This window comes from Malus domestica, chromosome 05 (genome assembly GCF_042453785.1).
Source record: "Malus domestica chromosome 05, GDT2T_hap1".
NCBI lineage: Eukaryota > Viridiplantae > Streptophyta > Magnoliopsida > Rosales > Rosaceae > Malus > Malus domestica.
In genome coordinates, this window is record NC_091665.1 from 40,892,501 (window position 1) to 40,919,882 (window position 27,382).

General features: G+C 38.9%; 2 protein-coding genes, 2 long non-coding RNA genes and 1 pseudogene across 4 annotated transcripts; 2 read left to right on the top strand and 3 right to left on the bottom strand.

The window, feature by feature from the left end:
* Nucleotides 1-6,028: 6,028 nt before the first annotated feature.
* LOC103415209 (transcription factor bHLH144-like) lies at nucleotides 6,029-7,749 on the bottom strand (annotated as a pseudogene).
* Nucleotides 7,750-8,796: 1,047 nt separating this feature from the next.
* On the bottom strand, nucleotides 8,797-9,957 carry LOC103415177 (uncharacterized). The gene is made up of 3 exons (XR_003773909.2): nucleotides 9,716-9,957; nucleotides 9,219-9,391; nucleotides 8,797-8,901 (listed from the first exon to the last, which is right to left on the bottom strand). It is a non-coding gene; the product is annotated as an uncharacterized lncRNA (long non-coding RNA).
* Nucleotides 9,958-10,256: 299 nt separating this feature from the next.
* LOC103427915 (beta-xylosidase/alpha-L-arabinofuranosidase 1-like) lies at nucleotides 10,257-17,410 on the top strand. The gene is made up of 7 exons (XM_029103577.2): nucleotides 10,257-10,340; nucleotides 10,541-10,846; nucleotides 10,950-11,119; nucleotides 11,206-11,306; nucleotides 15,628-15,969; nucleotides 16,063-16,467; nucleotides 16,620-17,410. Exons 2-7 carry the CDS (start codon nucleotides 10,565-10,567, stop codon nucleotides 17,222-17,224), a joined length of 1,905 nt encoding a protein of 634 aa, XP_028959410.2. The 5' UTR covers nucleotides 10,257-10,340; nucleotides 10,541-10,564; the 3' UTR covers nucleotides 17,225-17,410.
* A 352-nt stretch (nucleotides 17,411-17,762) lies between these two features.
* LOC114825266 (uncharacterized) lies at nucleotides 17,763-21,921 on the top strand. Its single transcript, XR_011580827.1, has 8 exons — nucleotides 17,763-18,011; nucleotides 18,094-18,199; nucleotides 18,908-18,971; nucleotides 19,766-19,847; nucleotides 20,244-20,313; nucleotides 20,438-20,585; nucleotides 20,699-20,954; nucleotides 21,126-21,921. It is a non-coding gene; the product is annotated as an uncharacterized lncRNA (long non-coding RNA).
* Nucleotides 21,922-23,456: 1,535 nt separating this feature from the next.
* LOC114825009 (transcription factor bHLH144-like) lies at nucleotides 23,457-26,440 on the bottom strand. The gene is made up of 4 exons (XM_070821445.1): nucleotides 26,217-26,440; nucleotides 25,615-25,768; nucleotides 25,117-25,289; nucleotides 23,457-24,499 (listed from the first exon to the last, which is right to left on the bottom strand). Exons 3-4 carry the CDS (start codon nucleotides 25,222-25,224, stop codon nucleotides 23,774-23,776), a joined length of 834 nt encoding a protein of 277 aa, XP_070677546.1. The 5' UTR covers nucleotides 25,225-25,289; nucleotides 25,615-25,768; nucleotides 26,217-26,440; the 3' UTR covers nucleotides 23,457-23,773.
* Between the last annotated feature and the right edge of the window lie 942 nt (nucleotides 26,441-27,382).

Here is a 27,382-nt window from a genome sequence, read left to right on the forward strand (position 1 = left end):
GAAGTTCGAATGACTCAGTCAACCGATGAATCAAGGGTTGTCTATTGACCTGATGACTACAGGTCCTTTTCTATTTGCCGGAGTCTCTGCCCTTTGGCTTTTAGTTGCCGTGACTGGTGCTGATGACTGCAAGTTTTACAGTCTGCAGTCCTTAACCGCGTACATACCGTACCGTTTTAAGGACTGCAGTCTTTGATGCTTATTTTTGAAGTTCAAGTACTAAAATTGGTAAGCCAATGCAGTTGCCCTCCAACTCAGAGTTGCCAAACTAGCTGTCATAGTGTTTGTTGTAATTAAGGTTCCTTTTTCAAAACTAATTTTCTTGAGGTTTGCTGATCTTCTAAATTATTTTATGCTAAACTTATTGATAAAAAGTGCTGTAGAATTTTGGTTTCAAAGTGTTTTCTATTTCATAAGTAATTTTGAATGTACAATGCAGTATATATAGGCGAGAGGAACTGATGGTTAGCAACCATTTTTACGTGGAACCCTAGAGACCGGTTAAACCTAGGACACAAGCTTTTCCTTAATTTAAGGTGATTTACATCAAATCCAAGACTAAGAAGTAATCAACAAGTTAAGTGCCTTAAATCAAGGAGTTGGAAAATTGGCGGTTGACTTGTGTATCCATGATTACTTGTAGACTTGAAATGAGACGACATGCTAGGGTTGTTGTTGCTAGTTTAGTGTGACTGGTTCCAACACTCCCTCTCAAGCTAGATCATGAAGTGTAGTCGAGCCAAGCTTGCTCAAAAGCATGTTTAACTGAGAAGAGGGTAAAGCCTTAGTGAATAAGTCAGCCAATTGATCATGGCTTCGAGTGAATTGAGTCTGAATGACTTGTGTTTGAACTTGAGCTCGAATGAAATGGCAGTCCACCTCAATGTGCTTGGTTCTTTCATGAAAAACAAGATTAGCTGCAATGTACATGGCAGCTGGTTATCACACATTAGAGACATGGGGGCTTGATGTGAGAACCCTAAATCTGAAACCAACCCTTTAAGCCAAATCGGTTCGTATGTAGTGGCTACCATTTTTTGATACTCCACTTTAGCACTAGATCGTGCTATAACAGTTTGCTTTTCACTCTTCCATGTCACAAGGTTTCCCCCAATGAAAGTGCAATATCTAGCGGTTGATTTTCTATCAATTGTACTACCTACCCAGTCTGCATTTGTGTAAGCATTGATTTGTGTGGACTGATTGTTTGACATAAGAATGCCTCTGTCTCTATAGCCAGAGCACTATTAGATGACGCTGGATCTGCGGAAAAAAAATTGGGATAGACAGGGCTCACAAGGAAATTTGAGCTTTCGTCAAATAAAATATCCTTTTTTTTTAATTCATGTTAATTTATAGTAATTTATTTTATTTTATTTGGTTTTTAATTCTTTTGTTGTTGTTTTATGATTATGGGGTTTTGTTTTCGGACTCGAACGCCGTTGTCTTACGAAGTCCTCTGTAATCAAGGTAAGCAATTTGAAAATTTTGGCAGATTGAAATCAGAGTTTCAATTTACACATTTGTTTAGATTTGATTTTATTGAAGCAAATTTATGCATATTTTCCATCAGCTTTTTCTTCTGTTACTTTGGATAGGTCATGTTGTCCAGATTTTGAGCATCTTCTTTTGGGAGTGATTAATACCTGCTGTGACAGGTTAGTTTTATACTCTTTCTAAAAAAAATTTATGCATAGTATTTAAATGTTGTGGCATTTTAAAATTCTTGCTTCTGTGGTTGTGATATGATATTATATATTTGCTTTATTTAATTACAATTTAGGTGTGATGAAAAATTTAAAATTTCATTTCATTATTTTCTTCCCAGCTATCAATCTGTAGCTTGGCATTTACAATTCTTTTGCACATGATGCGAAAAAGAACTAGAAATAGCAAAAGAAATTAGGGGATACAAGAAGATCATACTTCTGACACTGCAAATGGAATAGAAATGTTTAATGAAAATTTTTGCCATGCTGATGGTGCACATGCACAGGTGATGGCATACTAATATAATGGTTGCTCTTTTCCTTTGATGTAGAAGTAAGAAGATTGTTTTGCCTCTTATGTATCCTGCTTCTTTCTACGATATTTTTAGAGCGTCAATAGCATCTCTATTTTTATATTACTTACACATCCGCACACACATATATATGCAAGAGTCAATTTCTACCATGAGGAATAATCTTAAGATTATTCCAAATTAAATACGCAAGAATCAATTTCTACCATGAGGAATAATCTTAAGATTATTCCAAATTAAACTTGACAACAATGCAGGTTGAAAAAAGACTTTACATAAAAGCCTTGATGTTAGTTCAAATAGTGAAAAAGCAGAGAAATGAGTTACGATTAAGTTAAGTTAAAAGAAATCGGTTTCTTTCAGTATAACCAAAGAAAAACTTTACGGTACAACTAAGAAGTAAATAGTTCACATGATTACATCCAACTGAGAATGGATTCTATCCAAATGTAAGATCCAAGGAAACATGAACACAAAATTAACTAAATTTCTTGGTCTTTGTTTCAAAAATTTGCACAAGGAAATAAAGTAGATATATGGGTGGGCAAAAAGCCATCAGAAAACAAAGAGAACTGGGAGGGATGATGGATAGGTTAGTCCCAACTTGACCAAAATTGATCCCAAAGAGGGGGCCAAAAAGGCACAAAAACTACCAAGCAAGAAATATTGGGGTAAGTGGGGAAAATAGGTTTTCAGTGGTGCGCCACTATCCTCAAATCTTATTGGAACCTAAGAAATATGTACAGGGATGGGACTTGGGAGTGTTAACTACATTGGAGAAGAAGCAAAGATGAACAATTGTAAACCAAGAAATGAAGTTTTACAGAGAGAAGAGAAATGTGAGAAAGAATGAATGAAGGTTTTGTATTGAACTCAATGAACTAACTTTACTATTTGTTTACCATAACTATATATAGCTGACTAGATGACTAATTAACTCTTTCAACTTTTACATCATCCAATCCTTTACAATTGTTTTGATGAGCTGGCAAAGATGAGTTGGTCGTGATATATTCAACATCCCCCCCCCCCCCAATCTCAACTGGGTTTCTAAGTTTGAGATTGAATGAGTGTTTTGACAAATGTAGAACTACAAAGTGCTTCTTGTTCATGTACTCCTAGCCCTGCTCCCATCATCAATTAATCCTCTGTTCTTGGTGTTTAAGGGTGTCTCAAATAGCAAACACTGAAATATGGACAAATGGACGCACTGCAGATTGATCCTGAGCTTGAAAATGCATTTAGCTATCACTTGCAGGACCATTGGTTTTGTATCTGGAAAATGAGTGGAGAGTGGTATAATTTCGATAGTCTTTATGCGGCACCATTGCACCTCTCAAATTCTCAACCGCAATATCAAATTCCAAATTTCATTTTTTTTTCTCAACTCTCTCATGGGTTACTGTAAAAGTCAAATCACATTCAACTGCATGATCTGCACCTTCCTCAAACTGATAGGTATCCATACTCAACATGCTACTTGCTCACTAAACTGACAGGTATTCAGAACTTAAATCCATACTTTGTAGCTACTATTTTCTTTGCTCATCCCTCAGCAAGATTATGGAACCATTTTGTATGCAGAACCCTCTGTTTCCAATAGAATACATAATCAAAGAATAGCCTTTTATAAAGTTGTAACACACCCTCATGCCGGTTATTACAATTCCTTGCGGGATTACCCTTCGTGGGATTTACCGTCATTAACTTCATTTAACATTGGGCCTTTAAAATAGAAAATTAACAAACTATAGTGTGGCATCGGCCTTAACTATAGTACCACAGGATCGCCCCTTGTGGATTTTACCAAAAAACAAAAACAACTACTCTTAATAGTGGCATCACCCTTTCACAATTTCAACAACAGAATATCAACATCTATGTAGGATTACCTTTCGTGGAATTTACCGTTTACAACTTCTTCAAACGTCATCGTATAACCGGACTTACTGTAGATTTATGCTAACAATTGAGTTGGTTAGACTCGACATTATAGGCTGTGATAAGAAATATACTGCACAACTCCTCAGTTAACACCATAAACTTGGCTATGCCAGAATGCAAGAATGCACACCCACACATTCTCATGCATCGTCGTCTTCTTCCCAAAGTCTGAACCTTTCACAAGAATTAGTATCCCAACAAACCCCTGTGATCAGGAACGTAACTCTGCAAGGTCAACTGTTGCAATGGAGACTTAGTCCCAACACATCTATCTACCCAAATCAAACACTCATCAAAACATTCACAAGAAAGATGAACAAAATCAAATATCCGTTCATCAGAAACTTGGCAACAGTCATCACCAAATCAATCTTCAAGACATCAATATTACGGGACTGAGATTCACAAACACTCATCAGCATAACTTGGAAAATTAACCCGACCGGAATCGATCTCCAAGACATCGTGCACCAAATGAAATATCTCAAATATCACCAACACTGATCTTGAAGTAATGACCAATCTTGAGTCCAAATATCCCAAATATCACACTAATATCCCAGAAAAGATTCACAAGAAAGATGAACAAAATAGTGAACGTTTCCTTGTTGAAACATTTAATCAAACATATTATGTGCACTGTGAAAACCAAAAATCAAGAACCTGATAAGAACTTCAATCTTGACCCAAATAATGATAAGGAAGCAAACCAATCAATCTACTGACCAGCAACAACATTGGCTTCCCACCAAAAAATTCAGACAATGATTTGAGCAGACCACCAAGAAGAAAGAACCAAATCTCCAGATCTCCGATCTCCTCGTGGCATTTAGTTTCATTTAGGCATTTTCACAAACACCAAGCATAACCCCAAATTCGATATTGTAGAATGTAGTTGGCAAAGGAAAATTAACCCAACAATCGCCGAAAAATCAACCCAAGAACAATCACGGAAGCACCAAAAAAGTAATGGAAATTTCTGAAGAAAATCTGAAGAGAAAATAAAACTAGAAAAACGATGAAATCTAATGAAAAACGGAACCACCAGAATCCATGGCGCGAGCCTGGTGGCTATGATACCATGTTAACTACATTGGAGAAGAAGCAAAGATGAACAATTGTAAAACCAAGAAATGAAGTTTTACAGAGAGAAGAGAAATGTGAGAAAGAATGAATGAAGGTTTTGTATTGAACTCAATGAACTAACTTTACTAGCTGTCTACCATAACTATATATAGCTGACTAGAGGACTAACTAACTCTTTCAACTTTTACATCATCCAATCCTTTACAATTGTTTTGATGAGCTGGCAGAGATGAGTTAGCAGTGATATATTCAACAGGAACTCCATCAATCCATGTCCCCACTATTTCCAGCACCTCAAAAAGCTAATAAAAAAAGCATCCAAATTAGTGTATAACTAAATTATAAAAAAATAATAATAATAAAAATAAAAATAAACAAGAAGATAGTGACAGAGATTTGAGCAAGTCATGCTCACATAAAGCAACCAGTGATCATCTGCAGCTTTTGAGAATAGCATCAGCTTTTAACCGAATCCAGCACCAAATACAAGTGTGCCACAAACATGTCTGCTGATTGGTTGTGAGGGGAGACGCAAGAATTCACCATGGATGCATGCATGGCCATCATGTTCGCGTTCCTGGATTTCCAACGGATGAATGTGAGAGGTATGGAAAGGAGATAAAACAGTGACGTGTCTCTGAATCATGCGACAGGATTAAACGGATCGTTATGGTTTCGTTTGGTGCCTGGAACTAGATTGTATTGGATTACTAAATATATTAAAAGCACGTTGAAGGAAGAAATGCAGAAATTTAATACCGCTTGAAAAATAGAAGTTGAAATAAAGGAAACACATCTTTTCAATCCCGCAAATTTCCACGGATTAGAAGGAATACGTTTGTTTCATGTCAAATCCCTTCTAATCTTCGCAAAATGCAAAATCATTATATCATCATTATGTCATCGATATAACTAATATTTTACGATATAGCCTATTCAAATCCATCCCAGGGACCGAACGAGTATAAACAACAATGGAACATCAAATATAACTAACAGAAGCAAATTGAGTTACTAACCAACAGATGCTGGAGTGCATGGTTACATAGCAGTCGACAGCTGCAACTTGCCTTACGAAATTAAGTGAAATACAAGAAAATGAGTATGCATACTACAAATCATAATACAAATCAAAGAGAGGTCTGGAATACACTTCAGGAGCCGGACGAGAGAGCTCCAAAAACCAGATTCAGAGTGACAACAGCACAGCCATTACGTTTAATGGCCCAATACGAGGGATAATCGCCTTCGTTTAACAGAGCGGAGGATGATAAATAACTACAGGAGTTTCCGTTATTACCACCATAGCTCAAGTGCACGTTCAGTTGTTCAAATTCTCAACTCCAATCTTCTGCAGCTCAACCTTGAGAGACTTCAAGTACTGAACAGCTTCGTCCAGAACAGCAACGGTGTTCATTTCATTCCCACCAGGTACAATCCCTCTCATTTTCTGGCGTTTCCTTTCACTGTTGCAGCTGCTGCTGCTACCAACGCCAGAAGACTTTTCAAGTGAAGAACGCAGCCTTTCCTTCTTGGTTTTCAAACCATAACTGGAGCAAGAATCAGAGAATGAGTTCCCATAATTTCCATGAGTTCGTGCTGTACTGACCTCTTCCTCATCATAATCTTCCAGCTCTTCCTCACCAAGCTCAACAATGTATCAATATCATTGGAATCCTCCTTCAGAGTAGATTATGCTTCTCTATCGTCATTATTTCCCTCGTTCAATCTGTTGAAATGTAATCTTGTCTTGGCCCAAGACAATTGATCCGGCCTATACACAAAAAAATATCCATGCACATGCTAGAGAATTCTAGCAAATTTCAAAGTTGGTGGAAGGGTCTAGAAGAATGGTGAGGGTTCCACCAACATACAAGATTAATGTAGATAATTCTAGCTTAGAAGGTAGTGGAATTATCTAGATATCTCTAGCATGATGCTTCCATGCTTCTCCAAGGTTCCATCCATGCCTATAAAAGGAGAAGGCATCCACACCATTTGTAACAACCAAGAGAGCAAGTAGTGAGAAGTGAGAAGAAGCAACAAAGCTTCTAAGAGTGTTTGAGTGTTTCCTCTTGTACTAGTTTGTGAGTGAATAAAAAATTTTGTGTAAAAACTTTGAGTGTTCTTTCTTTCTCTTGCCTATCAATTCCGCTGCATTACATTCCTCTTTGTGAGATAAACATCTCCAAAGTAGTGAAGTCTTTTTAAGCCCCAACACAATCCCAGATTGTCTTGGATGTAAGCTGCACAGAGGTTAAAGGCAGGACCAGTAATTTTGTGGGCAATTTCAGGATTGAACATAACCTAACTTCGATGATCAGTCTGGTCGAAGATAATGAAATTCTTCGAGCAGATGCTAAAGGTTTGAAATTCAACACCATGGAAAGGTTTAAAGTGATTTGCCACATTAGGTAAAACTACCCCATACGCAGAAGCAACTGGAATGTGCATTACCCACTTGATTTGCAAAGGGTGGAGCTGCCTTGTTGGGGTCAAACTGCTGGTCACTCTGCATCAAAAATTCATACTAAGGCTTAACAGACGAAGTTTTAACCGAAGTGTGAGATTCTTTGACTTGTAACTGGATGAAGGTTCGCAAAAATAATACGAGAACTATCTGCAAATCAAGTTATTTCCATTTTGGACATGACGACCACCTATTCCCAACCAAAAGCTACCACAGTAACTACAACTGCCTTCTTATGTATGTGTTTGGGCCAAAAATATTGGTTTGGGCCGAGTTTAGAATTGTTCTCGGCCTAGAGGCTGTGATTAAAAGTCGTTGGGGGTTATCCAACTCGTGGGCCGTTGTTTCGGTCCAAGGACCTCACTTAGAAGTCGTTGGGGGTTATCCAGCTCGTGGGCTGCGTTGTCAAAGTTGACCGTATCCCATTGGGAATCTGTGGGATGTGAGTGAGTCCTATTGCGAGAAGTAGTCTCGACAAGATAAAGATGTTGGAGTTTGAGGATTGTATACGACCTGATAACGAGTTGGGTTCAAAGTCTTGGTAGAAGTAGGATTGACCGAGATAAGGTTGGATCCGAGAAAAGAGTTCTAATTCGAGAATGATTGTGATTTAATGTAAGACGATTATAAAAAGAGGGAGGAGGACATCATTGAAGCTCTCTTCAACACAACACACAAACTGCCCTGCACAAACCCTCGCTCTACGCGAAACCTCTCAACAACCTTGAGATTTTTATTTTCCTTTTCGCTGACACATCTTCAATTTGGATAAACAGCACTGTGAAGGCAACCGGTGGTATCTTCAGTTTGGATAAACAGCACTATCGTTGTAGAACCAGCTAACCGCGGAACATCTTCAGTTTGGATAAACAGCATTGCGTCAAGATCGACTGGTTATCTATCCAAGTCTCAGTCAAGAACGATTTTCGAATCCTTATTTGCAGATGTCATCTCATCAGCCTTTTCGACGAAGTGGGGTGTTACCAGGTTACTACATTCAGCACCCTCGGAGCTGAATTTGATATTGAACTTCGCAGAACTAGCAGCCTTGTCTTCAGGCTCTAGAACCCGAAGGCCGAGGTGTGTTCCTTCCTCTGCCGCAGTCGCGAGATTCAGAAGTCAGCAGCGCGCTCAACGCAACATCAACATATTTTACTCCTCGGCCGAGCTCGGTCGACGAGTTGGCACACCCGCATACAACCGAAGGACGTAGTTAGCTTTTTAATTACTCGACCTGCGCGCCACGTAGACTTGGTAGTTTTTAGGGTCAACAGTATGAATACTGCAAGAGTGAAAGTTTGTCCCAAATCCCAGAGTCCAGAGGGCTTCTGATTGAATACTACGTAACAAGTTTAAGCAGCTGACGGAAATATTCAGCCTGTGAGATCAAACTGTAGGATATCGACAAATTAGTTTTAATATCTTCATAGTGGTACAATCAAGCATGTACGTCAAGAACAATCATTCGAATGCATATCAATACATAAGTCCTGGTAAAGACAGCACTGCTAGAGGGAATAAAAGTTAAATACAAATTTTGTAAAGAATGCCAACAACTATGGAAGTCCATACGAAACCGCAATGACAATCTTCTTTCATTTTTAATGTAAGTGAATTCAACTGAACATTTTATTGCAATCAATCGAAGCTGAAAGAAGACAAACAACGACAGGGAAATATGAATATCAGATGCACCTGACAAACTTGCATCTGGTGGAAGTAGGCAATGACCCCAACACTCATTAAAATCTTCCCGACTTCCTTAACAGCTCGATATTTCTTTACATTTACCCCAATGTTCATTCTCACTCTTCCAACCACCCCCAAAAATCACCAAATAAAAGGATTCTTCGAAAACCGAGTTTTACCTGCAACAGTTAATCCACAAAGCAGCATTGTTAGAATGAGACCAAAAGAGCAGTGCGAAACCGAAATACATCATCAATGCCACACTTGATAAAGAGTACGAAAACATCAACTTGTTCCAAGAACGAAAAGCACAAGGGAAAAAACTTCAGTTCATCGTACTGACGTTTTTGTTCCACGATGACAAAAAATTTATAGAAACACATACGGCAATCAATCGGTTACATTAATCCTTTACAAGTTTCAATTTTCACACAAATTTTTATAACCTTATAAGCCGAATTGACGACGGAGAACTAACAAAGCAAAATAAACTGTAATCTCACCAAAGTGAAGCAATTTACAGTATGACACGGAAGAACACCACCAAGCGGACGCAGTTCCTGCTGTAATTCACAAAAGAAGACGTCCACGGCATCTTGAATTTACTTCTTCAATTCCAAATCAATAGTAAATGCTCTCACTCTTCCACAGGAAAAACTAAATGGAAACAAAATCCTAGAGTTAATCAAACATTATCCGACACTTGGCACAATAAACACAGAGAGAAAACCCAATTAGTCTAACGAATCAAAATTTCAAAAAAAAAAAATGAAGATTATTTCATTAGTAGAACAAAGAAAAAGCTCATTATCAATTGACAGCACAACAATCAAATTAAAATAATTTATTAATTTGAGCAGTTTCCTAGCAACATAAACAGAAGCTAATAACACAGAAACACTTACAAAACAGACAATCAGCAGAATTAAAAATTACTTAAACAATGCAAAGGGGGTTCCAAGGTTGGGGTTGCCAAAGTATGAGTGGTGGTCTGAGGCACTCCACGGTGTGTCAAATGTTGGTCCCGGGACTTATTTCGATGATCTTATTCCGGGTGCAACAAGCTTCCCCACTGTTACTCTTACCACCGCAGCGTTCAACCAGTCTTTGTGGAAGCAAATTGGTCAGGTATACATTGTATCACTACATTTTTGTCAATGTTTTTGGTTGGAAAAGATGACAACACTAGACAAAGCTATGGAAATTACTTTTTATTAATAAAAAAATGCTCAAAGCTATACTTTTCGTTTGCTGGAATTGTATAAATATATTAATTAATATAATTTGATCTTGTACTAAATGAATTTTTTTTCTTACGACTATTTTAGGTTGTTTCAACAGAAGCAAGAGCCATGTACAATCTAGGAAGAGCCGGGTTGACATATTGGAGTCCCAACGTTAATGTAGTGAGGGATCCGAGGTGGGGAAGAGCCACGGAAACACCCGGTGAAGACCCTTATGTTGTTGGCGTTTATGCCTCTAACTACGTCAGAGGCTTGCAGGATGTTGAGGGCACAGAGAATGCTACAGATTTGAACTCTAGACCTCTCGAAGTTTCCTCATGCTGCAAACATTATGCCGCCTACGATGTAGACAACTGGCTCGGTGTTGATCATTACCATTTTGATGCCAGGGTAAGTCTATAATGTTAGATAATAAACCACGTATAATCAACTAATTAAAGTGATACAAAATGTGTTTCCTACCATATTCTTATTTCCTTTTTGTTGTGAAAAGGTGACGGAGCAAGATATGGCAGAAACTTTCCTAAAACCATTCGAGATGTGTATTAAGGATGGCGATGTAAGCAGTGTAATGTGCTCTTATAACCGTGTTAATGGCATACCTACTTGTGCTGATCCGAAACTCCTGACACATACCATTAGAGGAGAGTGGGATCTTCACGGGTACGTATGCTAATCACCTTTAAAAATATTCTCCTAAAGTTTTCATGGATATGAATAATTTTTTATTTTATTCTTTTGTCTTGCAGATATATAGTCGCGGATTGTGACTCTCTTGAAGTTATGGTGGACCACCACAAATGGCTCAGCGACACCAATGAGGATGCTGCTGCACAAGCTTTGAAAGCAGGCCAGTACTCCTTGCAAAATTTACTTACTGAACCGTTTTTGTTTGGGAAATACTTGTTGGCGTGAGGGGTTTTGTAAAAAGGGCATATAAATTATTGTAAATATTAGGAATCCTTTATTAGGAAGGATTTGTGAGTCTTTTATTGTTACCTTGTAGAATAAGGGTTGTATCTTGTATATATTTTTCCTTTATGCAATACAATGAAAATTAATCCGTAAAATTCAAGTTGGCATCAGAGCCTACCGTACCGTAGAAAAAATTCCCACCATACCCGTGTATCGCAAAGAGGAAAGCAGCAAGGTTTCTAGGCTGTCGCTGCATCTCTATAGCAAGCCAAACCCTTGTGTGTAGCTGTTGTGTTCTGTGTTGCTGTGCCGTATACAATTTGGCTTAGGCAATAGAATTTGTATCTACTGCAGTAACTTCAAGTTTGTAACAAGGCTATTTGACGTGCTTTATTGCTGTCTTTAGTGCGGCTGTAATCAAAATTGCCGTCTGCGATTCGCTTTAACAAGGAGTTGTTTACTGATGATGTAACAATTTTTTGCTGCTTGATGTCCAGTTTGTTGCAGTGAGTATAACTACAATTCTTTTTCGTGCTACACTTGAATTGTTCTCAAGTATCGTGCCTCTGTTCTTGTTCTCAAGTAATTGATTGATTCAGCATGTGGTTCCGTAATTGGTGTGGTGTTGTGATTGTCGTGTATTACTGTCTCGTGAGTTATTACAATGATGAATGCAGGTTGGATTTTGGATTCTGGTGCAACAGATCATATGACGTATAATAAAACCTTGTTTCAATCTATGACACATCCTCATAGAAAGTGTGTGGCAACCGCCAATGGTTCTACTGCTGCTGTTGTTGGAGCGGGAATAGTGTCTCTTACACCCTCTCTTCCCTTACATAATTGTTTATTGGTTCTGTCATTGTCCCATCACTTATTGTCGGTACCTCAAGTCAATGAACAATTGGATTGTGTTGTATTAATGTATCCTTGTTTCAGGATATTTAGACAAAGGAAATCATTGGGCATGGCACTAAGAGAGAGGGTCTATATTATGTGGATGATGTGGTTCCTAGAAGAGCTAATTTGGTTCATGCGTCACATAATAGTAGTCTACAGAAGGTATTGTTATTGCATCATCGTTTGGGGCATGCATCGTTTGGTTATTTGAAACATATATTACCTGATTTGTTCAGTGGTATTGAAGACTCAGAATTGAAATGTGAAGTATGTATTTTAGCCAAAAGTCATCGTGCTTCATTCCCTCCAAGTATGAATAGAACATCTTCTCCATTTGCGCTAGTACACTCTGATGTGTGGGGGCCTTCCCTTATTAGTACTACTTCGGGAATTAAATGGTTTATTACATTTGTTGATGATTGCACTTGTATGACGTGGGTTTATCCGTTGAAACATAAAAGTGATGTTAGTATGATTATTCGGTCTTTCTCTTAGATGTTGGTTACACAATAGTCCTTCGTTATTAAGGTTCTTCGTACTGATAATGAGGGAGAATATGTTAACTCTGAGCTATCTACTTTTTTCCGTGATCAAGGAATTCTTCATGAGACAACGTGTTCGTATACCCTACAACAGAATGGGGTAGCTGAGAGAAAAAACCGTCATATTTTGGAAACTGCTCGTGCATTGCTTATTGGTGGTTCTGTGCCCAAAAGTTTATGGCCAGACGTCATCACCTATGTCGTGTATGTTATAAATCGTATGCAATCCCGGGTTGTAGAATTTCGTACTCCACTCCAAGTGTTGACGGAACATGTTCCGGTTGTTTCTACCAATACTCTCACTACTCGAGTGTTTGGATGCGTTGCTTATATTCATATTCACAAGATTCATCGTAGTAAATTGGATCCTTTTGCTCTTCAGTGTGTCTTTGTGGGTTTTGCATCCACCAAAAAGGTTACAAGTGTTACCATCCTGCAACTCGCCACATGTATATAACCATGGATGTGACTTTCTTTGAGTCAGAATATTTTTATACTCCCGTATCACCACCCTTCGATCACAAGGGGGAGAATTCTAGTTGTGATCTTGATAGTGTTTTTGAATGGTTGGATGTACAAGAGGTAACAGTTTCAGGGGGAGTGCATGGTGCCGTGCCGAGTGATGCAGTTGATGCTCGGTCTCCTCCTATCGAAGAGCCTATTGTGAGTGTTCAGCAGCTTCTTACCGAAGAAGAGGCTGCCAGTCCGTGTGTTGGTGTTGCCGAAGAGGTTTGTACTGATGGTCAGTCAGCTGTTGCCGAAGCAGCTTCCTCTCCTCTCTCTAGCTCAACAGTGCCGTTGTCCAATACATCTTCTCTGGATATCCCTGAGGCAAGCACTAGTGATACTCATGTAACTAATGATGTTATAAGTACATATAAATTGCCACCAAGGCAAAATCGTGGTGTACCGCCTAACAGGTTCTCTCCGGAGGGAAAAGTGAAGTATCCCATAACCAATTATGTGTCCTGTAAAAACCTTTCATCTGAACGCCAAGCTTGGGTGAATAATGTGGATTCAATTCAAGTACCAACTCGAGTAGAAAACGCTTTGAAGAGTCGAGAATGGACAGAAGCAATGGATGAAGAGATGAGGGCATTGCAGAAAAATAATACATGGGAAGTAGTTGAGCTGCCAAAAGGAAAAAAGCCAGTTGGATGCTAATGGGTTTTTACAGTTAAATACAAGGCTGATGGATCACTCGACAGGTATAAAGCAAGGTTGGTGGCGAAAGGGTATACTCAAACATATGGAGTTGATTATCAGGAAACTTTGTCTCCCGTGGCTAAGATGAATAGGTATGAGTCCATATCTCACTAGCTGCAAATTTGAATTGGCCACTGAAACAGTTTGATGTAAAAAATGCATTTCTTCATGGACATCTAGAAGAAGAAGTGTATATGGATTTTCCTCCAGGGTATAGCAACGGAGGAAAAATGGGAGTGTGCCAACTGCGAAAGTCCATTTATGGGCTTAAACAGTCACCATGTGCATGGTTTGGGAGGTTCACTCAGGCCATGAGAAAGAATGGGTATTTTCAGAGTCATTCTGATCATACTTTATTTGTGAAGCGGATGAACAATAAAGTAATAGCCTTGATTATTTATGTAGATGATATGATAATAACAAATGATGATTTAGATGAAATTACCAAGCTGGAGAAGAACCTTTCTGCCGAGTTTGAGATGAAAAATTTGGGTGACTTAAAGTATTTCCTTGGTGTTGAAGTTGCTCGTTTGTCCAGAGGTATTTTCTTGTCTCAACGAAAATATGTTCTAGATTTATTGAAGGAAACATGTATATTTGGGTGTGAACCAGTGGATACTCCTATTGTGGAGAAACATTACTTGGGAATTTATCCGGATCAAGAACCAATGGATAAAGGCAGATATCAGAGACTGGTAGGAAGACTAATTTATTTAGCTCATACTCATCCAGATATAGCCTATGCAGTAAGTTTGGTGAGTCAGTTTATGCACTCGCGGAGTGTGGATCATATGGCAGCTGTTATTCGAATTTTGGCTTATTTGAAGTTGGCTCCAGGAAAAGGAATTTTGTATAAAAATTCAGGTCATCTGAGAGTTGAGGGATTTACTGACGCTGATTGGGTAGGTGATGTGACTGATAGGCGCTCTACTTCTGGATACTTTACGTTTGTTGGTGGAAATCTAGTTACATGGAGAAGTAAGAAGCAAAATGTGGTGTCAAGGTCTTCAGCTGAGGCCGAATTTAGAGGTATGGCACATGGGATATGTGAAGTTCTTTGGTTACGTAAGTTACTTGGTGGTCTAGGTTTCAAAGAAAAGAAGGCAATAAGCTTGTATTGTGATAATAAGTCCGCACGGGAGATTGCAGAGAACCCGGTACAACATGATAGAACAAAGCATGTGGAGGTTGACCATCACTTTATTAATGAAAAGCTTGAGAAGAAAATTGTGTCAATACCATTTGTGAACTCAGAAGAGCAACTTGCAAATATCCTCACTCATGCCGTGTGTAGTAGGTTGTTTGGTGACTCACTTGTCAAGTTGGACATGTGTGATATCTATACTCCAACTTGAGGGGGAGTGTTGGCATGAGGGGTTTTGTAAAAAGGGCATATAAATATATTGTAAATATTAGGAATCCTTTATTAGGAAGGATTTGAGATTCCTTTATTTTTACCTTGTAGAACAAGGGTTGTATCTTGTATATATTTTTCCTTTATGCAATACAATGAAAATTAAGCCATAAAATTCAAGTATACTTATGTTCTTGCTTTTCCGTACTTAATTACTAGGTTTGATTAATTAAGTTCCATGTTAATTACTTTAGGGATGGATTTGGACTGTGGAGACTACTACCCAAACTTCACTCAAAGTTCGGTGAGGCAAGGGAAGGTGAAGGAGGTAGAAATCGACCGATCACTCAAGAACCTTTATGTGGTGCTTATGAGGCTAGGTTTCTTCGATGGGAATCCCACTTTTAAGTCTCTTGGCAAGAAGGATGTGTGCTCCAAACAACATATTGAATTAGCAACAAAAGCAGCAAGGGAAGGAATCGTTTTATTGAAAAATGTCAATGAAACTTTGCCGTTGAAATCGAAGAAAATAAAAAAACTAGCCATCGTCGGGCCTCATGCCAATGCTACTGCAGCAATGATTGGAAACTATGCAGGTATTGAATCTAAAAATGCTCTTTGAATTAAGTTCGACATGTCAAACATAATATACTCATCAATTAAACATACAATTCCGATTTTGTGTTCAGGTATTCCTTGCCAATTCACTTCACCTCTCGATGCATTTTCATCCTATGGAGAAGTTAAGTATGAAATGGGATGTGATGGAGTTGCATGTGCAAATGATAGTCTGATATTCCCTGCCATGAGGGCCGCGAAGCACGCAGATGCATCCATAATTTTTGCTGGGTCAGTTGAGGCAGAGAGCTTGGATAGGGTGGATCTGCTTCTTCCTGGCTACCAAACCCAGTTTATCAATCAAGTTGCTCAAGTCTCCAAGGGTCCAGTGATCCTTGTAATCATGTCAGCTGGTGGTGTTGATATCAGTTTTGCCAAACAAAATGATAACATCAATGCAATATTGTGGGCTGGGTACCCGGGGGAGGAAGGCGGTCGTGCCATTGCAGATGTTGCTTTCGGACATTACAATCCTGGTAAGTACACATAAAGCTAAAAGAATCACATTTTGAGTCCACATTAGTTGATGATAATGTTGCATCATTTAACATAGTTTTTTTCCTAAATGTATTTCTTAGCTTTTAACTTGATCACCAAACATCTAATGTATATGTTTACTATGTTACAGGAGGAAGATTGCCTCTTACATGGTATGAAGCTGGTTACGTGGATATGCTACCCATGACATCCATGCAATTGAGACCAATTGATAGCCTAGGCTACCCCGGTCGTACATACAAATTCTACAATGGCTCCACAGTTTACCCATTTGGATACGGCCTTAGCTACACCCAGTTCAACTACACTCTGCGATCTGCAAAGAGATCTCTGGATATAAACTTAAGAAAGTCCCAACACTGCCGCGACATAGAGTACAAGGATCATGAATACAAGCCACCTTGCCCTGTAGTCCTTATTGACGACTTGCAATGCAACCATGAATTGGGGTTCGGGGTTGAAGTTAAAAATGTGGGTAAGAGGGATGGAAGTGAAGTCATCATCGTTTACTCAAAACCACCAAATGGCATCGCCGCTACGCATGCCAAGCAAGTGATTGGGTTTAAAAGGGTTTTTGTGAAAGCCGGAAAAAGCGAAACTGTTAACTTTGTGTTCAATGCCTGCAAGAGCTTGGGACTTGTCAACTACAATGCTTACAATCTTCTAACATCAGGCAGACACACAATTTCGATTGGCGATGATGTCGTCTCCTTCCCTATTCAAGTCAACATTTAAGAGTGAATTTTTATTGCAAATGAACTCCCAATGGGGTATTAGGCTTATTGTGAGTAAATAATTATTTAGTAGAATAATTAGAAGGCTAGCTGCTGATGCACCTCCTTTCCCTCTTCAGATCAGATCAGCTTGTAAACGGTAGCCAGTTGATTTCTAATTTTCATCTACTTCATGTCTATTTGATCATCTATTGGCGCTACACGATATCTAAACAATCTCTCCAAACCCACCTTATTAGCAGAGCCAAAGAATTTGGTAATTTATATGGTCTCATCCAACTGCTAGTTGTTTACTCCTGTTTCCTGGCATCGAACGTTTCATAGCTTTTTTTTCAATTTCCCAGCTATTTCCTCGGCATTCAAAGATTTTCTTTTGAAAATTACATGATAAAATTTTGGGCGAGATTCAGTGAAGATTTCCATATCATATTATCCACAACACCACTAACTGAAGTTAACAGAACTGTTACAACCACCCCCAATTATATGTATTTTATGTAACCTTACCCCCAAACGGCCACGTGGCAGTCATCTAACTCACCTCTCTTTTCTCTCTTTCTATCCCCCCATCCCCCGAGACCTCTCTCTTCTTCATCTCTCTCTCTGTACTCTCTCTCTCTCAGCTCTCCCGTACCTCTCTATCTCTACCTCTCGCCTCATTCTCTTCTCCTGGACGCTAGGACCTTGTCACCACCAAGGGAGGCTCGCAACAAGCCCAAGACCTCCTCCCTGTGAGTTCGACGGCACGAGAGCAAAAGCTCCAGCGAACCCTCTCCTTTTTCCGTTAGGTAAGTCACAGATCTCTCCCTATCTCCGTTAGTGTGATGCTTGGTGGTGTTTTCTGAGTTAAACCCTTACCTTTTTACGTAGGTTTTGCCTTGGAATCGAGTTGGATTAAGCACACCCGTTTTCCGGCGAACCCGTGAGCTTCAAGGGGATTTCCGGTCACCTCCAACCATGTCACGGTTATTTGAAGGTAGCAACCTCTTCCCCTAACCTTGCTCTTCATGTTCGTACTTAGATTGGGGTCTAGAACCCTTGTTTTCAGGTGACTGGAGCTGTAGCAGCTCCGGCCTTCTTCTTCGACAAACTAGGCCTTTCAGGCCGTTTAGAAACCCCCCATCGGGCCTTAGCCATTTTGGGCCAGCCCAGTACCCTAGCCCGCATGATTTTTATTTTTAGTTTAGGTTTTAAAAACCCAAAAGGCCACGGGCCTTATACTGTAGGGCTTTGGGCCCGTAATCAAAACCCAGTCCATTCTTTTAATTGTTTTAAAGGCCTTATAGTCTTGGGCCTTTATTATTTATTTGAGGATTGAAGCCCAGCCCTTTTTGGCCTTAAGGCCTTCGGGCCATAAGTGTGTGGGTGTGTGTTGTGGGGGTATGTGGGGGTGCAGCCCGTGTGTGTGTGCGTGTGTTTAGCGTGTGTGTGTGCGTGTGTTTAAGTGTGTGTGTGCGTGTGTGTATATGCATGCCGTGCATGTGTGTGTGCTGGTGGTGTGTGTATGTGTTTGGGCTTAAGCCTAAACCCCATTCCTTTACCCTAAACTCTTTTAACCCAAAAACTCTAGGTTCCTAAAACCCATTAGACCCTAACCCATCCAACCCAAATCCCTTAATTTATTTAGTTCAAGCTCAATCTTTTAGAAAATCCTTTTATTTATTTATTACATTTTGGTGCTTAGGTAAAGTTACTAGTGGAGAAATTCTTAATCCTTATCCGCGCGACTCTTCTGCTAAGGAATATTTGTGAGTGGACCCCTTCTAAAATTACATGATTTTATAAATTAATTGCATAAATGATTAGCATGCCTACGAATTTATGATTCGATTTATGTTAAGCCTGTTTACTGAATTTATTGATTTTCGTCTCGTGTTTTTGGTGAGGAATTAACTGTTAGCCTATTTTTGAGCTATATTTATATATATATATATATATATATATATATATATATCGTATTTTCTATAAAAACCATGATCTGGTAGACTATCTGATGGATGACGATAGGATGCTAGAACATGTTTTAGAAACCCCTCTTTATAGTATAGACGATGGATGACTTTATACTATGAAGTGGTTATTTATGAGAGGCGTAACTATTTGTGCGTACCTAGAGGACACTATGCCGCCTGGGGCGAGGATTTGGTGTTGGCATTTAGGCCGGGAGAAATAATCCCTAGCTACGGGCTGAGGGACATGGAGCAGGCATTGGGCCTGGAGTTGGTAATCTCTGGCTACGGGCACAGAGACCATGGAGCAGGTATTGGGCCGGGAGATATATTTATTCAGTGATCTTTCTAGCAGCACACCACGCTTACGAGACGATCTACAATACGTTTATTGTTTTGATGTCCGCGATGTTATGCCGCGGTATGATTTTGGAGATATTTTTGGCATGCTAGGATTTTGATTAAATCCATCACTTATTATGTTAGTAGTTTTCATTATATAAAATGTGGGGGTTAGTACTTTGATAACTGTTTTATTATTATTGTATTTATGAACTTGGTCCACTCACCTTTGTTTTTGCGCCCCCATTCAGGTCATAGAAACGAGGACTACGACTCGATGTACGAGGCATTCCCTTACCAGTAGCAGTCTACTCCTCACTTGTGTGATATCTTGTAATGATCTTTCTTTTTGTAAATCTTGTTTTAGATTGTGTCTTGTACACTCTAGACACTTCCTTAAACTTTGTTCATTACTTCTAGATTCTAATATTTACTCATGAATATTTTCTCCTACTCATTTCTCTTGTAATCAATTAATGGCTTTCATCACCCTCGGGTGTCGGCCAGCATGTGTCTATCCTGGTATTCGAGGAATATCAGGGTCGGGGCGTGCCAGAACTGACCTTATGAGATCGCTTGCGATTACGAAAAACAGAAATATACCGTTCAGATAAGATGTCAGTAATTTATGGATAATGTGTTCCAGCATATAATTAACTAATTTCTTGAGTTTTAAATGATAAACATATGATTTCAGTTAATTAAGTTCCATGCATTCTAATTAATCAGTACAGGATTGGGTTTGGACTGTGGAGCTTACTACCAGAATTTCACCGAAACGGCTGTGGAGCAAGGAAAGGTGAATGTGGTCGACATAGATAGGGCACTGAATTACCTTATGTTTTGCTTATGAGGCTAGGCTACTTTGATGGAAACCCTACTTTCAAATCTCTTGACAAGAAGGATATAATTATATGCACCAGAGAGCATATTGAGTTAGCCACACAAGCAGCAAAGAGAAGAAACAATGCCAATGAAACTTTGCGTAGAACTCTGCTAAGTTCAAAACCCTGGCCGTCGTCAGGCCTCATGCCAATGCTACTACCAAGGTCATGATCGGAAAATATGCTGGTATTGAAAGTGCAAAAAATGTTTCCAAACTCTTACGTGTTTTACAGAACAAATGTGTTACATGTAAGTTTGTAACATTATTACTTACTACATTGTGTACGTGTTCCTTGCAGTACACTTCACCTCCTGATGCTTTCAAATCCTATGGAAAAGTGAGGTATGAAGTGGGATGTGATGTTGCATGTCTACATGAGAGCTTGATATATATATTCCCTGCCATGGCAGCCGCCAAGGAAGCTCATGCAACCATAGTTATGGCGGGATTGGACTTACCGGTTGAAGCGGAGGGCTTGGACAGAGCTGACCTCCTTCTTCCTGGTTACCAAACTCAATTATCAACCAAGTTGTTCGCCAAACAAAATGATAATTGTAAGTACAAGAATTGTTAATAGAACTGCATTTTTAGACCACATGATGCGACAATTAATATGTTAGCCAATATTTAATTATAATAAAGATAATAGATGTAATAAGTACATATCAATTGCTTCGTCATGTGATCAGCTAACATCCTAACATTATATGTTGACTATATTACAGGAGGAAGATTACCTCTTACATGGTATGAAGCTGGTTACATCGAAATGCTACCTATGACATCCATGCCATTGAGGCTAATCGATACCCTAGGCTATCCTGGTCGTACATACAAACTCTTAAATGGCTCTACCGTTTATCCATTTGGCTATGGCCTTAGCTACACTCAATTCAACTACACCCTCATAGCTGCAGTTGAGTTGATGAATATTTTGTTGAACAAGACCCAACACTGCCACAAATTTAAGTACCGCGATGAAACATACAAGCCATCCTGCCCAGCAGTCCTTTTAGATGACTTGTAACACGATTTTTCAGTCAAGGTTGAAGTGAAACATGTAGGCTAAAGGGATCGGAGTGAGGTTGTTTTTGTTTACTCAAAGCCCCCAGATGGAATTGTAGGCACTCATGCTAAGCAGGTGATTGGGTTTGAGAGGGTGTTTGCGAAAGCTGGACAAAGAATGGAGGTTAATTTTGTGATCGGTGTCCCTAAGAGCTTGGGAATTGTTGATTACACTGGTTACAAGCTTTTTACCATCGGGGATACACGCGATCATGGTTGGAGAAGATCATGGGATCTCATTCCCCCTTCAAATTAACTTTGAGACCAGGTAAAATTGGTTGTTAATTGACAATTGTATTCAACTTTTAGTGCTAATTAATTAGGTTATTTCGAATGACTAATTAGTAGACTTTTTAATGCATTTACCTCACTTTTCCTCTGTTTAACCTTCAACATGTATACAGTTCACCCTAATGATCAATAAAGTACTCTTTTCTTCTCTTTTCATTTTGGTTCCTCATTCCTCTTCAGATTCTAAAAGTCATTATGCACTTTTGTCTAGTCGTCCCTCTTTTATTGTTCTACTACGAAACAGTGTATAACAACATTTTTAAAGCGTCAATAGCATCTTTGTTTTTATATTACTTACACATGCACACACACATATATATATATATATATATATGCAAGAATCAATTTCTACCATGAGGAATAATCTTAAAGGTTATTCCAAATTAAATATGCAAGAATCAATTTCTACCATGAGGAATAATCTTAAGATTATTCCAAATTAAACTTGACAACGATGCAGGTTGAAAAAGACTTTACGTAAAAGCCTTGAGGTTAGTTCAAATAGTGAAAAAGCAGAAAAATGAGTTACGATTAAGGTAGGTTAAAAGAAATCGGTTTCTTTCAATATAACTAAAGAAAAAAAATTACGGTACAACTAAGAAGTAAATAGTTCCCATGATTACATCCAACTGAGAATGGATTCTATCCAAATGTAAGGTCCAAGCTAACATGAACACAAAATTAAGTAAATTTGTTATTCTTTGTTTCAAAAATTTGCACAAGGAAATAAAGTAGATATATGGATGGGCAAAAAGCCATCAGAAAACAAAGAGAACTGGGAGGGATGATGGGTAGGGTAGTCCCAACTTGACCAAAATTGATCCCAAAGAGGGGGGCCAAAAAGGCACAAAAACTACCAAGCAAGAAATATTGGGGTAAGTGGGGAAAAGAGGTTTTCAGTGGTGCGCCACTATCCTCAAATCTTATTGGAACCTAAGAAATATGTACAGGGATGGGACTTGGGAGGAGGCAATACCTCCATCCATCCATGTCCCCACTATTTCCAGCACCTCAAAAAGCTAATAAAAAAGCATCCAAATTAGAGAGTGTATAACTAAATTATAAAAATAAAATAAAAAAATATAAAAAAACAAGAAGATAGTGACAGAGATTTGAGCAAGTCATGCTCACATAAAGCAACCAGTGATCATCTGCAGCTTTTGAGAAAAGCATCAGCTTTTAACCGAATCCAGCACCAAATACAAGTGTGCCACAAACATGTCTGCTGATTGGTTGTGAGGGGAGACGCAAGAATTCACCATGGATGCATGCATGGCCATCATGTTCGCGTTCCTGGATTTCCAACGGATGAATGTGAGAGGTATGGAAAGGAGATAAAACAGTGACGTGTCTCTGAATCATGCGACAGGATTAAATGGATCGTTATGGTTTCGTTTGGTGCCTGGAACTTGATTGGATTGGATTACTAAATATATTGAAAGTACGTCGAAGAAAAAAAGGCAGAAATTTACTACCGCTTGAAAAATAGAAGTTGAATTAAAGGAACACATTTTTCAATCCCGCAAATTTCCACGGATTAGAAGGAATACGTTTGTTTCATGTCAAATCCCTTCTAATCTTCGTTAAATGCAAAATCATTATATCATCATGTCATCAATATATCCAATATTTTACGATATATCCAATTCAAATCCATCGCAGGGACCGAACGAGTATAAACAATAATGGAACATCAAATATAACTAACAGAAGCAAATTTGAGTTATTAACCAACAGATGCTGGAGTGCATGGTTACATAGCAGTCGATAGCTGCAACTTGCCGTGCGAAATTAAGTGAAATACAAGAAAATGAGCATGCATACTACAAATCAAAGAGAGGTCTGGAATACACTTCAGGAGCCGGACGAAAGAGCTCCAAAAACCAGATTCAGAGTGACAACAGCACAGCCATTACGTTTAATGGCCCAATACGAGGGTTAATCGCCTTCGTTTAACGCGGGGAATGATAAATAACTACAAGAGTTCCGTTATTACCACCATAGCTCAAGTGCACGTTCAGTCGTTCAAATTCTCAACTCCAATCTTCTGCAGCTCAACCTTGAGAGACTTCAAGTACTGAACAGCTTCGTCCAGAACTGCGACGGTGTTCATTTCATTCCCACCAGGTACAATCCCTCTCAGCGCCCTCACCATCTTCTTCATTTTCTGGCGTTTCCTTTCACTGTTGCAGCTGCTGCTGCTACCAATGCCAGAAGACTTTTCAAGTGAAGAACGCAGCCTTTCCTTCTTGGTTTTCAAACCATTACTGGAGCAAGAATCAGAGAATGAGCTCCCATAATTTCCATGAGTTCGTGCTGTACTGACCTCTTCCTCATCATAATCTTCCAGCTCTTCCTCATCCAAGCTCAACAATGCATCAATATCATCGGAGTCCTCCTTCAGAGTAGATGATGCTTCTCTATTGTCATTATTTCCCTCGTTCAATCCCAGATTGTCTTGGATGTAAGCTGCACAGAGGTTAAAGGCAGGACCAGTAATTTTGTGGGCAATTTCAGGATTAAACATAATCTGACTTCGATGATCAGTCTGGTCGAAGATAATGAAATTCTTCGGGCAGATGCTAGAGGTTTGAAATTCAACACCATGGAAAGGTTTAAAGAGATTTGCCTCATTAGGTAAAACTGCCCCATAAGCAGAAGCAACTGGAATGTGCATGTAATTATTACCCACTTGATTTGCAAAGGGCGGAGCTGCCTTGTTGGGGTCAAACTGCTGGCCACTCTGCATCAGAAATTCTAACTAAGGCTTAACAGACGGAGTTTCTACCGAAGTGTGAGATTCTTTGACTTGTAACTGGACGAAGGTTCGCAAAAATAATACGAGAACTGTTTGCAAATCAAGTTATTTCCATTCTGGTCACAAGAGCCACCTATTCCCAACCAAAAACAACCACAGTAACTACAACTGCCTTCTTATGTATGAATACTGCCAGAGTGAAAGTTTGTCCCAAATCCCAGAGTCCAGAGGGCTTCTGATTAAATACTACGTAACAGGTTTAAGCAGCTGACGGAAATATTCAGCCTGTGAGATCAAACAGTAGGATATCAACAAATTAGTTTTAATATCTTCATAGTGGTACAATCAAGCATGTACGTCAAGAACAATCATTTGAATGCATATTAATACATAAGTCCTGGTAAAGACAGCACTGCTAGAGGGAATAAAAGTTAAATACAAATTTTGTAAAGAATGCCAACAACTATGGAAGTCCACACGAAACCGCAATGACAATCTTCTTTCATTTTTAATGTAAGTGAATTCAACTGAACATTTTATTGCAATCAATCAAAGCTGAAAGAAGACGAACAACGACAGGGAAATATGAATATCAGATGTACCTGACAAACTTGCATCTGGTGGAAGTAGGCAATGACCCCAACACTCATTAAAATCTTCCCGACTTCCTTAATAGCTCGATATTTCTTTACGTTTACCCCAATGTTCATTCTCACTCTTCCAACCACCCCCAAAAATCACCAAATAAAAGGATTCTTCGAAAACAGAACTTTACCTGCAACAGTTAATCCACAAAGCAGCATTGTTAGAATGAGACCAAAAGAGCAGTGCGAAACCGAAATACATCATCAATGCCACACTTGATAAAGAGCACGAAAACATCAACTTGTTCCAAGAAACGAAAAGCACAAAGGAAAAAACTTCAGTTCATCGTACTGACGTTTTTGTTCCACGATGACAAAATTTTTATAGAAACACATACGGCAATCAATCGGTTACATTAATCCTTTAGAAGTTCCAATTTTTACACAAATTTTTAAAGCCTTATAAGCCGAATTGACGACAGATAACTAACAAAGCAAAATAAACTGTAATCTCACCAAAGTGAAGCAATTTACAGTATAACACGGAAGAACACCACCAAGCGGACGCAGTTCCTGCTGTAATTCACAAAAGAAGACGTCCACGGCATCTTGAATTTACTTCTTCAATTCCAAATCAATAGTAAATGCTCTCACTCTTCCACAGGAAAAACTAAATGGAAACAAAATCCCAGAGTTAATCAAACATTATCCGACACTTAGCACAATAAACACAGAAAGAAAACCCAATTAGTCTAACGAATCAAAATTTCAAAAAAAAAAAAGAATATTATTTCATTAGTCGAACAAAGAAAAAGCTCATTATCAATTGACAACACAAAATCAAATTAAAATAATTTCTTAATTTGAGCAGTTTCCTAGCAACATAAACAGAAGCTAATAACACAGAAACACTCACAAAACAGACAATCAGCAGAATTAAAAATTACTTCAACAATTAATCCCAATTCAAAACCCTAGATTATGAATCCAAACCAAACTATGAAATCAACAGGAACTACCTCAAAAGCAAACAAATCAACCTTCAAGCCCCTTAAAAACCAAAACCCACAAAAAGATACAGCAGAAAAATGCAAAGATCAAAACTTTGAGAGCAGAACCTAGGTTTTAAGAAGAAGATGGCAGATTAGAACCAGATTATCGATTGCAGAGGATCAGATTTCGGATTTGGGAAATGAGTAATTGTCTCTGAGCAGAAATTTCCCTAGATTTGCGCTGCTGAACAAGATCTACCACTACCGGTTCTAGAGAGAGAGAGAGAGAGAGAGAGTTTGTGCGAGGAGAGAGAGAGAGAGATGGGAGGGCGTGTTTGGGAGTAGTGGGTATTTAATTTTGGGGTCTTCGTTGGGATATGTGAAGGGGCCGGGACAGAGGAGTCAAACACGGAGCGTGGGAGCCGTCGGATTGGGGGCCTTGGAAATGCTTTCCGTCTATTGCGGGTGCAATGATGGCCGTCGGATGGAGCACGCGTGCAGGGGGCAAATGTGGGGCCCTCCTCTGCGAGGTTTGACGATTGCGTATCGTGGAAATGACTCCTCTCCTCTTAGCTCGTGTGAATGCCCCATTTCCCTTTGTTAATTACCCCCTTAATCACTTCTATTATGCTTTCCATAATTTGCTTTTAGTCAGCTTTTTCTCTCTACAACCGCACCCCATCCACTTTAACATACAACACTCTTCTAAAAACTAAAATAAACTCTTAAAATTTAGTTACACAAACAAGTGATATTCAGCACTAATTAATCGAATCAAAATAGATATTCAGCATTGCCAATGAGGATTGGCTCAGTTAGTAAGGTCTTTGTCTTGTGAGTCGCCCCCATCAAGATTTGAGCCTTGCTGCAAAGTTTTTGTTGGTTCGCGATCTATAAATTCTTACAACTAGAAGCTGACAATTAATTGTGGGTATGCCCTGACACTAGTGATGAGAGTAACCAACTTCCCTCTACACTTTATAAAATTTCGACATATATCTAACAAAAGCAAATTGGCATAAGTGTTTATTAGGGATTTGGATCGGATCCAAATTGTGGGGATCTTAGGGATCCTCACATCTTAATCATTCATCGTACACCGTGCGGTCAGAAATTATTTGATTTTTTTTATTTAAAATTAAACACAAATAGTACCTAACAAAAACTAACATCACGATATACGATGAATGACTACTAAGGATTCCTATAAAATGAATCCGGAGAGTATCATCTTCTGTTTATTCCCTTAATATAAAGAGAACCGAGAGATCGGGAGGCATTAAGACAGCAAT

Bases quoted from the DNA above. Each gene is read 5' to 3' on its own strand.
- LOC103427915 (XM_029103577.2), top strand. From the start codon at position 10,565: ATGTACAATCTAGGAAGAGCCGGGTTGACATATTGGAGTCCCAACGTT. The intron at 10,847-10,949 runs GTAAGTCTATAA...TGTTGTGAAAAG, and splicing joins ATTACCATTTTGATGCCAGG to GTGACGGAGCAAGATATGGC. The intron at 15,970-16,062 runs GTATTGAATCTA...TTTTGTGTTCAG, and splicing joins AATGATTGGAAACTATGCAG to GTATTCCTTGCCAATTCACT.
- LOC114825009 (XM_070821445.1), bottom strand. From the start codon at position 25,224: ATGAACATTGGGGTAAACGTAAAGAAATATCGAGCTATTAAGGAAGTC. The intron at 24,500-25,116 runs GTACATCTGATA...TTTCTGATGCAG, and splicing joins ACCAGATGCAAGTTTGTCAG to AGTGGCCAGCAGTTTGACCC.